The 16,112-nt window shown below is 46.8% G+C and overlaps 1 protein-coding gene across 4 annotated transcripts in view; it reads right to left on the reverse strand.

The window, feature by feature from the left end:
- Positions 1-16,112, reverse strand: part of Kiaa2012 (KIAA2012 ortholog) — a 113,498-nt gene that overhangs the window by 47,131 nt on the left and 50,255 nt on the right. For all 4 annotated transcript variants that reach the window (XM_052192979.1, XM_052192978.1, XM_052192981.1 and 1 more), the window contains one exon: positions 6,062-6,141. In XM_052192979.1, coding sequence (XP_052048939.1) covers positions 6,062-6,141 — 80 coding nt within the window. The remainder of the gene's footprint in view (positions 1-6,061; positions 6,142-16,112) is intronic.

Below are 16,112 nucleotides of genomic sequence, written 5' to 3' on the forward strand. Positions count from 1 at the left end.
GTTGAAAGAGAGTTGAGGTCCTTGGAAGGTGAATGCCGAGATCCCTGTTTAACAGCACAGCATCAGTCAGATCAATGTTCAATTTGTTAAGAACTGTTGCCGGTGCTGCTCAGCCTGCTGTGCATGAGCTCCTGCTGGACACTGTGGCTCTTGGGTCATTTTAGCTTCCTTTAGATATAATGTACACGTTAAAAATTATTTGTTTTAGCTGGGCATGGTAGGGAATGCCTCTAATCTCAGCACTTTGGAGGTAAAGGCAGATTGTTGTAAGAGTGCACACAGCATTGTCTATACAGTGAGAGCCTCCTGTTGTCTACATAGTGAGAACCTATCAAAAAAATTAAACTTATTTACTTATTTGATTTCTTTGATTCTTTCCATTCAGGGTGCTCAGTTTGGGTTTGAAGCAGATAACACCCTTGTTTCAGCCTCCAGGGTCCTGAGATTGTATGAGTATGTCACCATCATTTTGAAAATTAACAAACTCTTTTTATCTTTCCCTTTCCATAGATTAAAGAATAGGAAGGGGCTGGAGAGATGGCTCAGCGGTTAAGAGCACTGCTCTTCCAGAGGTCCTTAGTTCAATTCCCAGCAACCACATGGTGGCTCACAACCATCTGTAATGGGATCCGATGCCTTTTTCTGGTGTGTCTGAAGATAGCGATATATAAAAATAAAATAAATAAATCTTAAAAATAAAAAGAATAGGGGAGGAAAACAGAAACAACAATCCCAGAGAAATGCAGTCTGAATGCAGAGCAGCCTAGTTTCCAGCTCCCTTATGGATGCGTAAGAACAATACACAAAAATCAACAACCATAGATGCAATGCGATTATGATTGACTTACGATTTTGATTTGCACTTTCAATATTCAGTCAAACTGGACGGGATGGCTATGCCTATAATTTCAGCAAGGGAAGAGGATAGACAGCCTGGGCTGTAAGACTCTGTCTCAAAAACAAACAATAATAACAACAACAAAGAAAAAAGAGAGGAGGGGAAAGAGGAAGAGGAGGAGGAGGAGGAAAAAAAGAGAGGGGGGATGGGTTCAGTTTGTTCCCCAGGGAACATTTAGCATTGTGTGGAAACACTTTGGTTGTCATAATAGTGCACACAGTGAGTGGGATCTGGCCTGGCTCCTCCTCACCAACTCTCTGGAACCTTGATGTTGCCTAGTATTAAAGCACAGGTTCCAGGAAATCACACAGCTCAGGTTGCCTCAGACTTGCTGTGTGCTGGATGATTTTGGCTTTCTGAGCCTTACCTTCCGAGGGCTGGTATTGCAGGTGTGTGTCACTGTGCCTGGTCTTACGTGGTCCCAGGGATCAAATACAGGGCTATGTGCATTCTAAGATAAACCTCAACCAGCCCAGCTACATCTCCAACCCCTAGTCCTCTGTGCCTCTGTGTGTGTGTGTGTATATGTGTATATGTGTGTGTATGTGTGTGTATGTGTGTATATGTGTGTGTATATGTGTGTGTATGTGAGTGTGTATGTGTGTGTGTGTGTGTGTGTGTGTGTGTGTATACATGAGTGTTCCGTATCAGGCCCAGGGCTTTGCCTATGGTAGTCAAGCCCTGCTACTAAACTATAGCTCATATTCTTGCCTATTACTATTATTTTTGTATGAATCGTTTCATGTCTTTTGCTTATGTTTCTACTTCTCTATGTTTTCCTTTTAAAAATGAAATGCAATCCCCACCGAGGCTAGACAGCACTATTAACGTTAATGAAATGATTGCATATTTTTCTTTCTTTCTGTTCTCTCACTGCGGAGATGTATTAACATCTCCGTCTGAAACTTTCATTTACAATTTTAAGATTCTTTCTAGGAGCCGGGGCACCTCACCCAACTTCAAGCCTCTCCCCAGAGGCCCTGGGGAAGAGAAAATGCCTGCGCCTGCGATTGATGTCAGCGACCCGCAGAGGGAAGAGCAGTGCTGGGCTCTGACGGCAGCCCGGGAACTAATTTCTCTTAATCAGTTGTAGGGCCCCAGGAGGACCCACAAGGCAGAAGGGGAAATAAATCTGAAGGAGAAAACCAAATTCTACGAGGAGCTGGAAAGACCTGTATTTTCAAAAGGGCGCCGTACCTTTAGGACTTACGAGCTGGCAAGGCTCCATCCATGCGCAGCTATTAATATGCAAAAAATGCCTTCATAAATACTTGATTCTGCTCACAGCGGGGAGGCCGTTCATTTGAAAGGGGAAATGGGAGCTTGGAGTTGAAACGCGTCTGCTTGTCTTCTTGCTCTTTTCATCTCCACGCTGCCCCCCTTGTGTCTCCTTCCCCCCCCCCCCCCCAGTTTCTCTGACTTATCCCCTCTTCTAACTCCGAGGGAGTTGCTGATGGCAAGTCAGTGATGGACTTGGCCCTGAGACCCGGAACCTCGGGCTGGGTGTAGAAGGGGTGCCTCAGTGAAACAGCACTGGGGGGCGGGGCCCCTCACCCTTTCCGCTCTGGCCTTAGCGAGGCGGCCACGGAAGAGTCAGAGCAGAGGTTTTTCGGTACTGCCGGGAGGGGGCGCACGGGGGCAGCCTCCGGAGCCCAGAGCTGAACTTGGGACAGCAATACCAGGCTTGCTTTCTCTCCCTCATACTTCCCAGTGTAGGCCTGTGTGACTTCTCAAAGGTCTGTTGTTTCCAAAAGGTTCCACCTTTGGGATTCTCAGGTAGCACTGTGATTTCAAACCAAACCAAACCAAACCAAACCAAACCAAACCAAACCAAACCAAACCACCACCACCAAAACAAACCAAACATTATTTTGTGTGAGTGAGCTTATATGACCAGACCCTCAAGGATGGAGGGAGAAGCTGAGTCAGTAGGGATTAATAGAAAGGAAAGAAGGGTTTGATTGCTGCTGCTGCTACTGTTGATGCAAGCTGGGGTTTGTGTTTGAGAGCAAGAAAGGCCCTAGCAGAGGCAGGGAGGCCACGGGTTGGACCAGTGGCCCATCAAAGTAGGTAACTGAAGTCTGCTGGGCAGAAATTTGTTTCTAAATCCTTTCCAGATGCTTTATAGTAAACATAAAATTAGTCATTTATGTGGAGTAGGTTGAGGAAGTAGTTAAAATCCGACGCAGTGATTAACCTAATAAAAGGCCCTGAGCCTCAAGAAGAAGGGGGAGGGGTGAGAGAGGCAAGAGGAAGTCTCTGTACCCCATTTTTCTTGGCTTGGGGGCTGGCAGGGCTCCTAGACTTTTCTTCATAAGGCGTCTCCTCTCCTGGTTCCTTTCAAAGGCAGGCAGGCAGGCTGTGGTGACACCAACAAAGCAAGAAGCTCAGAAGGGAACCCTTTCTCCATTTTGCAAAGGAGGCACAATGTATTCCCAGAGTTTGTGAGCTCACCAAGGCCTTGCTGATGAACCAGGGTTGGAGCTTAATACCCAAGTGCAGTCTGACTGCAAAGTTCACAATTTAGTCTATAGTTAATTGCTCACGGCTGGGCCACTCTTTGAAGCTCTCTCCAGTAGAGTCAGTCATAGGACTGCGTGAGTTTGGAGCATGTGGGGAGTTCTGGAGGTCTCGGTGTGGCCTTTGGAGCTATGGGGTTTCCAAAGTACACTGCATTTTCTCAGTCATAGTTCTCTAGTCATTATTGCTATGGTTACTACTTAAGGTCTTCAGGGACTGGAGAGATGGCTCAGCAGTTAAGAGCACTGACTACTCTTCCAGAGGTCCTGAGGTCAATTCCTAGCAACCACATGGTGCCTCACAACCATCTTTAAAAGGATCTGATGCCCTCTTCTGGTATGTCTGAAGACAGTTACTGTGTAACTCACTCATATAAAATAAATAATTAATAAGCCAGGTGGTGGTGTCGCATGCCTGTAATCCCAGCACTCTGGGAGGCAGAGGCAGGCAAATTTCTGAGTTCGAGGCCAGCCTGGTCTACAGAGTGAGTTCCAGGACAGCCAGGGCTACAGAGAGAAACCCTGTCTCGAAAAAAACAACTCCAACCCCCCCCCCAAAAAAAACCAATAAATAAATATCTTTACATCCTTTATGAAGTGCCTTTAATGGAGGCAAACAACAGACACACACACACACACACACACAACTATATATATATAGTTGTGTGTGTGTGTCTGTGTTGTTTCTGTGGTTCTCCGGTAGTGGAGAAGTGGCCTAGGTATGCTTTTCTTCAGTGGAGGCCTGACTCTGGCCTGGTGTTTTAACCTGAGAGGTCAGTTCTAACACATGTGCAAACAGACTTATTTCTGCTCTGACCGTGAGCAAGGGCTGCGGAGGAGAGGAAAGGCCAGAAGCCGCAGGAAGTTGGAGATAAGCGAGGAAGCAGAGCTTGTCCTCAGGCTGGCTGACTGGTGAGGGAGCTAAGAATCCCCTGGAGCAGTGGTGGAGCATCTGCCTCAGGTGTTCCCAGACCCTGGATTCAGCTCTAGAAATTCCGCACTAGCTCCACTTGAGACTGAAGAGAATGTCACCCTCAGAGCTTCAGATGGAGGCCCACTTATAATAAGTCTGCACATAGCCCTTGAAACATTAGATATTCGCAAGCCATCCAAATTAGCACCTTCCTTCTTCATAATTATCCTAGCTGTGTGCCTATGTGTGGTATATGTGCTCATGGGTGTGTGCGCATGTGTGGTATATGTGTTCATGGGTATGCGTGCATGTGTGGTATATGTGCTCATGGGTGTGTGCGCATGTGTGGTATATGTGTTCATGGGTGTGTGTGCATGTGTGGTATATGTGCTCATGGGTGTGTGTGCATGTGTGGTATATGTGTTCATGTGTGTGTGTATGTGTAGTATATGTGCTCGTGTGTGTGTGCATGTGTAGTATATGTGTTCATGTGTGTGTGCATATGTGGTGTATATGCTCATGGCTATGTGTGCATGTATGGTATATGTGCTCATGGGTATGTGTGCATATGTGTGGTGTGTGTTCATGGGTGTGTGTGCACATGCATGGAGGCTAGAGGTTGACATCTGGTGCCTTCCTTTATTGTTTTCTATGTTATTTTTTGAAACAGTTTCTTTTTTTGTTGTTCTGTTTTGTTTTGTTTTGGGATTTGGTTTTTTCGAGACAGGGTTTCTCTGTATAGCCCTGGCTGTCCTGGAACTCACTCTGTAGATCAGGCTGGCCTCGAACTCAGAAATCCGCCTGCCTCTGCCTCCCAGAGTGCTGGGATTACAGGCGTGCGCCACCACTGCCCGGCTTGAAACAGTTTCTAACTGAACCTGGGATTCATCCATTCAGCCAGGCTGGCTGCTCAGTGAGCTACAAGGATCTGCCTGTCTCCTGCTCACCTCCCACAGTGCCACCATTACAGATGTATGCCGCTGTACCCGTCAGGCTGTCTATTACAGATGTATGCCACTGTACCTGTCAGGCTGACTATTACAGATGTATGCTGCTGTACCCGTCAGGCTGTCTATTACAGATGTATGCCACTGTACCCATCAGGCTGACTATTACAGATGTATGCCGCTGTACCTGTCAGGCTGTCTATTACAGATGTATGCCACTGTACCTGTCAGGCTGTCTATTACAGATGTATGCTGCTGTACCCGCCCATCAGGCTGTCTATTACAGATGTATGCCACTGTACCCGTCAGGCTGTCTATGTGGGGTCAGGGGATCTGAACTCAGACCTTGCTTGCCTCCGTGACAGGCTCTTCATCGAGAGAGCCATCTCCCTAACTCCTATCCGTGATGACTTTAAAACCCAACAAGTAGCAACAAACTTGATCATTCTTTCATCCCCTGATTTGGAAAGAAAAATGTGACCCTCTGGCTTGTGGCTGCCGGTGTCTGTATTCTTATTCTCGTCCTGACTTTCAGGAGGCTGGGAAAATTCTGTTTTGCTTCTTCACACACACACACACACACACACACACACACACACACACACACACACCAGCATCCACATTCCAAGCTTGTGAGTACAGTTTACCTGCTCATTTTACTGATGAGACAAGTGAGGCCCAAGGAGATGAAGAGGCTCACTCGGGGTCACACGGCAAGTTAGGACAAGAACCCCAGACAAGCCTTGACTCCCAGCTCTGCTCTCATTCAGAGTCAATACTGTACCTGACTCTCTGCTGCTCGAGCCAAACGTGAGGAGGTTTCATAAAGATGCCCATGAAGACTGGCTCTGGCTCCAGTGTTTGCTACGGTGAAAGTCAGAGAGAAAGGGCATCAGGGTGTCAGGTCTCGGTCTCACGAACTTTCATAGCACTATACCCACATGTGCTCATCTCGTGTGCATTAAAGGCCATAAGCACACACCTCTGGCATTTCCGGGTGTCACCCATAGTCTCTGGAGACGCGTCTAAACACCTTGTTGAGTGGGGTTAAGCTTTGTATTCAAAGTTAGACTTTCTTGTTTGGATTGGTATTTGAAAGAACAAAAGTAGATTCTTTGTGCTATCGGAATTCAGATAAAACTGAAATTAAAAAGGAAATATTGATGGGGAAAAACTGCTGATGCTGTTGACTATAAATTTTCTATGATCACACTTTGCTGAGATAGGAAGATGCTTCTGAAAGCTTTCGGGGGGAGATTAGAGATTTCCCCCGCTCCTCAGGGGTGGAGGTCAAATAGAAGAAATGATGCAGCAGAGACAGACAACGCCGTTGCAGCTGTGGGACATGGCATGACGACACCCTCCACATATCCGTCACTGTCCCTGCCACAGCTTACCACAGGGGTGCCAGCTAAGACCCCAGAGGCACAACTGGCCATGCAACTGATGGAGATATTTTTACAATTTACTTAATTTGAAAATGTCACATGCTTGTGCCAATGCTCAAGGGTCTGTATCTGTGGATGCAGCTGCCCACAGAGGCAGAAGGTCGAGTCAGATCCTTCTGGAGCTGGAGTGACGGGCAGTTGTGAGCCACCTGATGTGGGTGCTGGGAACTGACCTTGGGTCCTCCTTAAGAGCAGCAAGTGCTCCGGACAACCACTGAACATTCTCCACCCCCCACCCCCCACCCCCCATCCTCCACCCCCTACCTCCCCATCCTCCCCATCCCCCACCCCCGCACCCTCCTCCTTGGTATTTTGAGACAGGGTCTCATGTAGCACACACTCAATGTATAGCCTCAAATGTGTAGCCAAGGATGACCTTGAATTCCTGACCCTCCTTTTATCTCCCAAGTGCTGAATTTATAGGCCCGTACCACCACACCCAGCTTCCGACTGGTAAAGTTTTGTGGAAGGATTGAGTTTGTGGATTCGAACTCCATGGTGCTGTAAGGCAGGGCAATGGTAATGCTCATGAATAGATATTTATTTAGGGGAGGAAATTTAGCTGCGCATAAGACTCTGTTGATGTAGATTTTAGTCTCTTCCGTGAGACCTGTTCTTCCTCTTCTCAACACTCCAGGCTTCCTGCGGAGCCTGGGGTCAACATGATGTGCTGAATTCTCATTGTTCTTTGTTTTTTAAGATTTATTAAATTATTTTGTATATAATGTTCTAACCGCATGTATGCCTTTGTGCCAGAAGAGGGATCTTATTACAGATGGTTGTGAGCCACGATGTGGTTGCTGGGATTTGAACTCAAGACCTCTGGAAGAGCAGCCAGTGCTCTTAACCTCTGAGCCATCTCTCTAGCCCCCTCCTCATCATTTTTGGTTCTAAGATGGTATCTGTCTCTTATAGGCTCATCTTTTTCTGCGTTTCCTTAGCTAGTGTTGCCTTCCTGATTCATTTAAGAATGGCTCCTGCATAAACTTAAAACACATCTTAAGTTTAAATTAGCTGGGGGAAACTGAGGCTCCGAGACAGGGTTTCTGTATACCTTAAAACAGCTGGACCTGAAACCAGACCCCTGAGGTCTTGAGCTGTGTCTTTTGTTTTCCTTCCACTCTATACTGTCTCCCTTTAGCATTGCCACGTCACAGCTGCCTGGCTGGGACACACTTTCCGGACAGAGCCTCCCAGCAGAATTGTGTTGTGATGAGGTTCACTTCATAGTGGCTTGGAAAGGACCCTGGGTCTTTCAGAAATGAAATGTATAAATCCTGATGCATAAGGGAAGTTCTTGCAACACCAGGAGAGTGAGTCAGTCAGCCACAGTTCAAGAAATGTAAACACATCTTTAGATAGGAGACTGAAAAATCACTTAGGGCTTCTCATCTCTCGGGTCAAGACCTTGGTAATTTACTGAGGTCCCGCTGTCAAGGAGAGGCTGAGACTCCAGCTGCATTCCTGTGAGATAAAGCAATGGGTGTGTGTGTGGGGGGAAGGGGGTGGTGATAAAACTCCCTCTAGAGCAACAAGGGGAGATCTACCTCTTGTACAACCCAGGCCACCGACTGTCAAGGGGGCTGGGGGCTTCTTCCTGTTTCTGGAGCTGGTGTGTACAACCAAGGACCTCGTACTACTTGAGCTCTACTTCCCGGCTGCTTGAAACTGCACACAGCCTTTCTGGGATGAACATGTCCGCCACTATAGAGATAAACAGAAAACACACTCCCTGGCTGCCCGCCAGCAAGACAGAGCAGGTTTTTCAAATGCTCCCATTAATCTAACTGCCGGCTTTTAGTGAGGAGATAGCGTTCCTCACTAAGATAACCAGGCTATTCGGAGGTGACCCGGCCTAGACGGATTTTATCCTCAGGCCCTCTGCCTTCTCCTAGTTGTGGCATTCTTCACCAAACACTCAGACTTTGGAAGGTGGAGAGAGCACCTGATTTTAGCATGGAAGTTGGCGCCTTTAGATTTCCTTCTGTTTAAATCTGCGTTGACAATGTTTAATTCCCAAATTGCTGTTTTAAATAAAAATGAAATACAATTATATTTACCCCTACTGCTTCAGAGTGCTTATTTTCCAGAGTGGGAGAAACGCTGATGGGATCCATCTGGGAGCAGAATAGAAACCTAACTCCAAGGAGCCGCCCAATCGGGACAGGTGGGCCACTGGCTCCTTCTTCATGTGCATGTCTGGCCTTGGTAAACACTGGCCCTGCAGGCTCCGAAGTGGCCAAATGGTTACCAGGGCAGAAGCTGTTGGAGGTGCTGGCAGGAGCCTCTTGAAATCTGTTCAGGGCCTTTTTCCACACTCCATTTCTCAAGAGCACACCCTTTGATCACCAGACTGCCGTCATAGAATTTCCTTCCTATCCTGCAGGCTCATCATCAGGCAGGTGATATATCTGCTGTTACACAGCCCTCAGAGTGCCTTTGCCTTCAACAGCTTTGTGCAGGGCCTCGCTGGCCCCAGCAGAAACCAGGAAGAGAAAGTCCCCAGGTCAGCCCTGATACCTTCAAGGTTTTGTGTTTTGGTCATAAATGGAAAATGCAAATGCAAATTCCAGATTATTAAAAAAAATTCTTCCCAGGGTAAGCGTAACTATAAAAGGAAGGAGACTGCAGCACAGCTGACCTTTCCTTAAAAATGTCTAAAAATACTTTATATGATGTGACTCAGGATGCTTATGACCTATGGAGTAGTATAATAAATCTCAAGTCTGTTTGTTGAATGCAGGAGACCGAGACCCAGGATGCCTGTTGGTGGTGCCATTATCAGATTTTAGAATAAGATTTAAGGCTTTGTTTATGCACGCATTTTCCTTTTAAATCTTTCTGGCTGGGAAGGAGGGTGAGACAGGCATATTAAACAATTGCTGGGGACCCGAGAAGGTCCCAGGCCAAAGCCCCAGGAGGTCCAGCTGAGGAGTCAGTTAGAATTTAAATATGGACATGCCTTGCAAATGTGAGAGCAGTGTTTTTCTTCCGATTTGGGATATCAGTCCTCTTATTTGTGTCTAGTTCTTAGGCCGAGCTCAGTCTCTCTCATGGGTCTAGCTTTTGGTTTGGGGAATACAAACTTCTTTCAAAAGTTCATAATTTTTGTTTTTATGGAGAAGTCCAAAGACTTATGGCAGTGTACCAAGCCTAAAATGGAATCCAAGCTGCACTCTGGAATTTAAATTTCAATTGTGTGGCACTAAATATCAGGGACTTACAAAACCCTCTAGTGAAGGCTTGCCCTAAGATCACAAGCATGTCCTGGAATCCTGTCTCTGGTTGCCCAGGATGGCCCCTTTCTCACTTTCCCTTCCCCTCCCTCCATGCACCCTGCCGTCCAGGCATGACAAGTTGCTTGTACTTCTCCCGTTCTGCTATGTTCCCTAACTCTCCTGAAGTCTCTCTTCCTCTGGAATCCTTCTTTCCCACTAGTTCCTACACGTATCTATAGAAACCCTGCTATGGGTTTTTTTTTCTTTCCTTCCAAAAGCAACAACCTCCATATATCATCGGCGCTCGGCCCAACTCACTCCACTGCTGCTGTGGTCACCTTTAAGGCATAGCTCTGTCTCCCAATTGCACTACGGTGCCTGGCATGGTATTTGTTGCTAACAGATGGTCATGTGGAGTTGGCCGAATGAATGAGCAATTTCTTCGTGCCTTATAAAATAACTTTACTTATACCCTTTGTGAAACATGTTCCAGTGTCAGCGCTTACATTGATTTTCAAGTGAGGAACTGTGGAGAAATGAGTGGGGATATCCTCAGACCACAGGCAGTGTGTGGAAGGAGCAGAAAAGACAGAGACCAAGAGGACAAGGCGCCCTCAAGGACAGAGCACCCCGGATCAATCTCCTGTTCCAGTCACATTCAGTCCCAAAGGACAATGGAACAGAAATAGTTATGGATTACTGGCTAATGAAAGTATAAACACTTTCAATCACTGCAGCAAAAGAAAAGCTAATGTTTTAAACCTTATTGTGAGAGAAATTCCCTTCTCTTAAAATCTGTGTATGACTTCAGATGTTAAGTTCTCCTCTCTGTGGGCCTCTTCCCTAGTGTCCACCACTTTTGCTAGAACAGCAGGTCCCAGGCTCCAGTAAGGACTGTGCTGAAGGTTTCCTTGTTCCCATGCGCGCTCTATTTACCTTTAGGAGAGCATTCTTCCAAGCTAGCCATACCCACAGCCTGTTCCTGACTTTTTTTTTTTTAAATATTATGCCTTTAAAAAATTGTCATTCAATACATCCCTGGCCTGTTTTATTATGCTTTTATTTTTTATTGCCTCTCAGTGTGTCCCTGACTTTTAAGGATACTTTCAAAGAGTAGAAACTGACTTTCCGGCGTATAAATTACCCGCAAAGCCCGTCAACTATGTACTATTTTTAGAGTCCTATCCATTTAATCTAAAAGTTTTCATTAAAACAAAGTACTCAAAAACCCAAACTGTGTGACAGGTCTACAGACGGCTCTCACAACAGATGCTTTATGTTTTTCTCTGCAGTCAGTTCAGGGAGCATCCCCAGGCTCAGGGTGGTGTTCTGTCTGTCTGTCTGTCTGTCTCCTTAGAAACAAGAGTGTGCAGTGGGTGTCAGGCACCAGAAAAGGTAAGTGAAGCTCTCCTGCTCTGAAACCGGAAGAGGAACTGCATGAGGACAAGAACAACGAAAGAGGACCCCGGTGTTCGGCAAGTGGGAAATCTGTAGCCACAGCCATTATTAGCACCATCACCATCACCTTAATTATCTTCATCATTTCAGAACAGGGCTCCTATTTAAGAACTGCTGTATCGGTCACTTCTACATAAATGTTGAACAAACGGACCCAGAAACTCCCCACCGAAGACTCTGACCAAGCGATAGCAAGCGATCGATAGCTTAGACAGGGCCAGCCTCCAGTCAGCTTCTTGCTCACAGAGCTTGCCATGAGGAGGACATGACTGTGTCTTTTCTCCAACTTGTCCAAGCCCCAGGAAAAGCAGTCCCTCTTATTCCCTGTGCCCAGCTTCGGGCTGCTGCATCCCCCCACTCACGGGGGGTTAATACAGCAGGTCCCCCACTCAGGGTTGGTTAATACAGCAGGTCCCCCACTCAGGGGGGTAATACAGCAGGGCCCCCACTCAGGGGGGTAATACAGCAGGTCCCCCACTCAGGGGGTTAATACAGCAGGTCCTCCACTCAGGGGGGTAATACAGCAGGTCCCCCACTCAGGGGGGTAATACAGCAGGTCCCCCACTCAGGGTTGGTTAATACAGCAGGTCCCCCACTCAGGGTTGGTTAATACAGCAGGTCCCCCACTCAAGGGGGTAATACAGCAGGGCCCCCACTCAGGGGGGGTTAATACAGCAGGTCCCCCACTCAGGGGGTAATACAGCAGTTCCCCCACCCAGGGGGGGTTAATACAGCAGGTCCCCCACTCAGGACTCATTGCTGCCTCCCCCAGATGAACAAGAAAGACCACACATGGTTTCCTCTTCACCAAAGACTATTTTTAGGAGAAGAGCCTCTGTGTAATCACCCCTTCACCCTGGTCTGAAACAGGCAGCCATGTCTGTGGGTGGAGGAAGAGATACAAAGGTTTGCATATCTCTCTGTGGAGAATGAAACAAGAAAGGAATTTTAGAAGAGGCAGAATTGCCCGCAGTTCTCCAGTTAAGACAGGAACCACAGAGGGCTTTCCAGATAGCTTCCTAGTGTGTAGTGATGCGAGCTGAACTGTGCCCCACTGTGGAGAACAACAGTCCCCTGTCGTCAGAGGAATTTTCTACTTACTGGTATATGGGGGGGGGGGGCTTTGTATTTTTGGTGGTCCAGGTGTGATATAATATGTTCATGAGTTGACTAATACTAAGAAGTCGGGGTGACTTTTTAAAGAAAAAGCTGACTTTTCAGGGTTATTGGGCCCTTCCCCTTTACAATAGAGATTAGAACGGACAGATTCACAGACTGAAAAACAATAAAGAATTTTAACTAAGAGTATGACAAACTTGAAAAAAATATCCATTTTCTTTACCCTAAAACAGGGGAAGTGTAAGGTCAATGGATGCCTGGACTCAAGCCTTACAGTGAGTCGGACAGCTTTGAAACTGTGCGGATGCTTGTGGACAGAAGGCTGGTCTAGGATTCCAAAGCCATTGAGGAGAAGGCTGATTTTATTCAAGGTTTTAAAAGGCGAAGCCCTGCAGGACTCACAGTGCTGAAACTGCAAGCAGAGAGTCTTTGGTCACCATGTTGGCCATGTACGGTGGGTGGGAGCGCTAGTGTGGGATGACACCCTAAGCCCCAGTCCTAGCCACAGCCTCCAAACAAAGGCTGGTTGGGACCAGGGCAGACAAGAGAGAATCTGGCCCTAGAGACAGACATTTTCATAGGTTTTTATTTCTTTTTTTCCAATCGGCTAGAGTCACCCAGGGTTAGAATTGTAACTGCCCTTGTTAGCTAAGATGAAAATGAGTTTACACAATGCTGTTTTTATGGCTTAAGAGGATAAGGATCGCAGACCTGAGATTGAAGAGACAGAGGTGGGGGAGAGAGGGAAGGAGAGCAGGGGGGAAGTAGTAGGGGTAATAAAGGTAAAAGAAATCTCAGCAGCTTCGAAGATTTAAGCTTGAAGAGAGCATCTTCCAGGTAAATCACCCACCCAAACTCATATCCAAGTACTTCCCTTTAAAATTCATTTTGCTTCATTAATCTATCAGTGGCAATAAGAATACCAGAGTTTGCCAAAGAAGGGGCAGCATGGTTCTGCACAGCTGCGTAGCGCAGCCTCCCATTCGTGCGTGTGTGCGTGTGTGCGTTCGTGTGTGCGTGCGTATGTGCGTGCGTGCGTGCGTGGTCTGGTGCAAGCACACACAAGCAGTCACAGGCACGCCCAGAACCTAGGCTGAGAAAGCAAACCTGGAATCCACAGAGCCAACGGTGGAGGGAGGAAAAAGCCGTAATTAGTGTTAATTGTTGACCCTCCAGTTCAAGAATAGATGCTCTGGAGAATGGAAAATGAGAACAAACATTAATTATTGAGTAGGGACCTTGGAGACAGACACTCTGGATTAAAAGGAGAGAGATAAATTGCATAATGAATGTTAATTTTCCCTCCTAGAATTGAGTGGTCTGGTGGTTGAATGGGAAAAGGGGGCTAGAACAATCCTGAAAGAGAAACCTTGTGGGGGTGGGAGTGGGAGGGTATGGGCACACACACACACACACACACACACACACACACACACACACACTTTTTTTGTTGTGCTCCTCACCAGCATCTCAGGATGCTCGGATATCGCCACAGTAGTAGACTGCTAGGAAGCCCAGACCTTTGTCTACAGTAAAAAACCCCAGCCATACTGCGTCTCCAGCAAGCACACGGCTGCTTGTTCTTAAACTAGGGGCAATGTGACTAGAAATAAGGAAGCCACAGGAACTGTGGTCCTGTGGGTGCTGCTGGGGGGTGACAGGGGCCGGCACATGTGGGCTCCAGGCCTTAATTGTTGTTTTATCTTAATTACAATATACCAGACATACAGCGCCCCCGCCCCACATTGGTAATTTCTTAACTGAAAGTAAAAACAGAAGAGGGTAATTGTAGCCAATTTTGTGGACACTACAAACAGGCTTGTCTCTGGTTGCTCTGGTTTCACCCCCACATTCAGGCAGAGGGGAGTCTCTGCCCGGTGCCATTGGCCGCTGTCTGGGTAAAGGGTGGCTGGAGCTCTGTGCCTCCTCCCTGTGGTTTCCTCATGAAGCTGACGCTCAAACATTGGGTTGAATGGTGTCCTTCCTCAAACATCTGTGATTCCTTGTCGTCTGAAAAGGAGCATTTCAGCTCTGGCTGGCACACAAACCCTAGTCCCATCCGTGGTCCAGGTTCCCAGGCCACCCATGCTGGGTCACATGCTCTCTGCGTTCCTACCTCTCTTTGTCTCTGTTCATGCAGGGACCAGCAGCATATCCCCCACTACTCTGTTTCCTCCTGTCTACTGATGTCTTGAGGGGTCGCACAATCGGGAATCCTTCCACGCGCCTTCCTAGTGTCTTAGGTTAGAACCGGGTGCTTCTTCCTTAGCAGCCCTGAATCCTGTTGCTTGGGTCTAGATTCCTTCTGCCTTGCAGCAAACTTGCTTGTGAATCTGTTTTCCATCTGGATTCTAAGGTCTCTAGGTGGTAGCCACAGTGCTAGGTCCAGATCCCTGGGAAACTGGCAGAGTGAGAACGGCAGTCCACAGTTGTGGAACTGGGGGAGACGGAGGGCTCTGGAACAAGGTGGTGTCCTGGAGATACTCATTTATTATTTCTCTAGCACATAAGAGTCCAGAGGTTAAGTGGGCAAATCCGTGTGGCTTTGCAACAGTGAAGTTATCTGGGCACCTGGTTCTTTATAATTTATTGCTTTGTCATCCCATAGAATACGGCTTTCTTCCCCGTGGTTGAAACTATTTTGCCATCACAGTCAAGTGCAAAGGTAAAAAGGTAAAGAGAAGAGAGAGCGAAGAAATAATTGACTTGGAAGCCACACACATAATTTCCATTCACATTAAGCATACTGCCAGAACTAGGGGCAAGGCATGCTGGGAAATATGATCGTGAGTTAGGTGTCTATATGTCTATTAACAATGGAGGAATGGACATTTGGGAATAGTTGAACTCTCTGTGATTATAGTTTTAGCCAATATTTATGATGATTTTCTGTAAGGGCTACCTATGTTTTTTGGGATGTTTGGAAGTAGATTAGAGGAACTTGCCTATGGAAATTTTAAGAGTCTAGGAAATCAGGAAGTGAGGCAGATGTGTTATGCATCTGTAATCCCAGTACTCAGGAGACTGAGAAGGAAAGAAAGATGGCGGGTTCAAGGCCAATTTGGGATATATAGCAAGGCCCTGCCTCAAAAACTTTGACTTAACAGGGTATAGGAAATTGTGCTCCAGACTTACCACACAGCAGTTATATAACTGGAAAAAAATCACTTATCTTTAGCTCCCAGTTCTCTTAATCTAAAATAAGAGGGTTTCAAACTATGCTTTTCTGGGCTCAAGCACCCTAGTGTGGACACCACGCAATCCAGCCATCTTAGGAAGGGAAGGGCTGGTTGTGGATACCCCAGGAGGGGCGCTTCCTTTGCATAAACATTGGTGGTGGTAATCTGCAGATTTCTCTTTAACCCTAAAAGGCAGGGGAGACAGAATTTGTACTCTCATAGGCTCTGTAAAAAATGACACAAGTACTATCATCTGCAAAAGCGAAACAAAACAAAACACAACCAACCAACCAAACCCAAAACTAAAAAAACCGCAGGGAAATTGTGTTTTAGCCCTTACTGTGCTTTTTCTTCAAAGAAGGAATTTCTGGGCTGGAGAGATGACTCAGCAGTTAAGAGCACTGACTGCTCTT

The sequence above is a fragment of the Apodemus sylvaticus genome, chromosome 9 (genome assembly GCF_947179515.1).
Source record: "Apodemus sylvaticus chromosome 9, mApoSyl1.1, whole genome shotgun sequence".
Lineage (NCBI taxonomy): Eukaryota > Metazoa > Chordata > Mammalia > Rodentia > Muridae > Apodemus > Apodemus sylvaticus.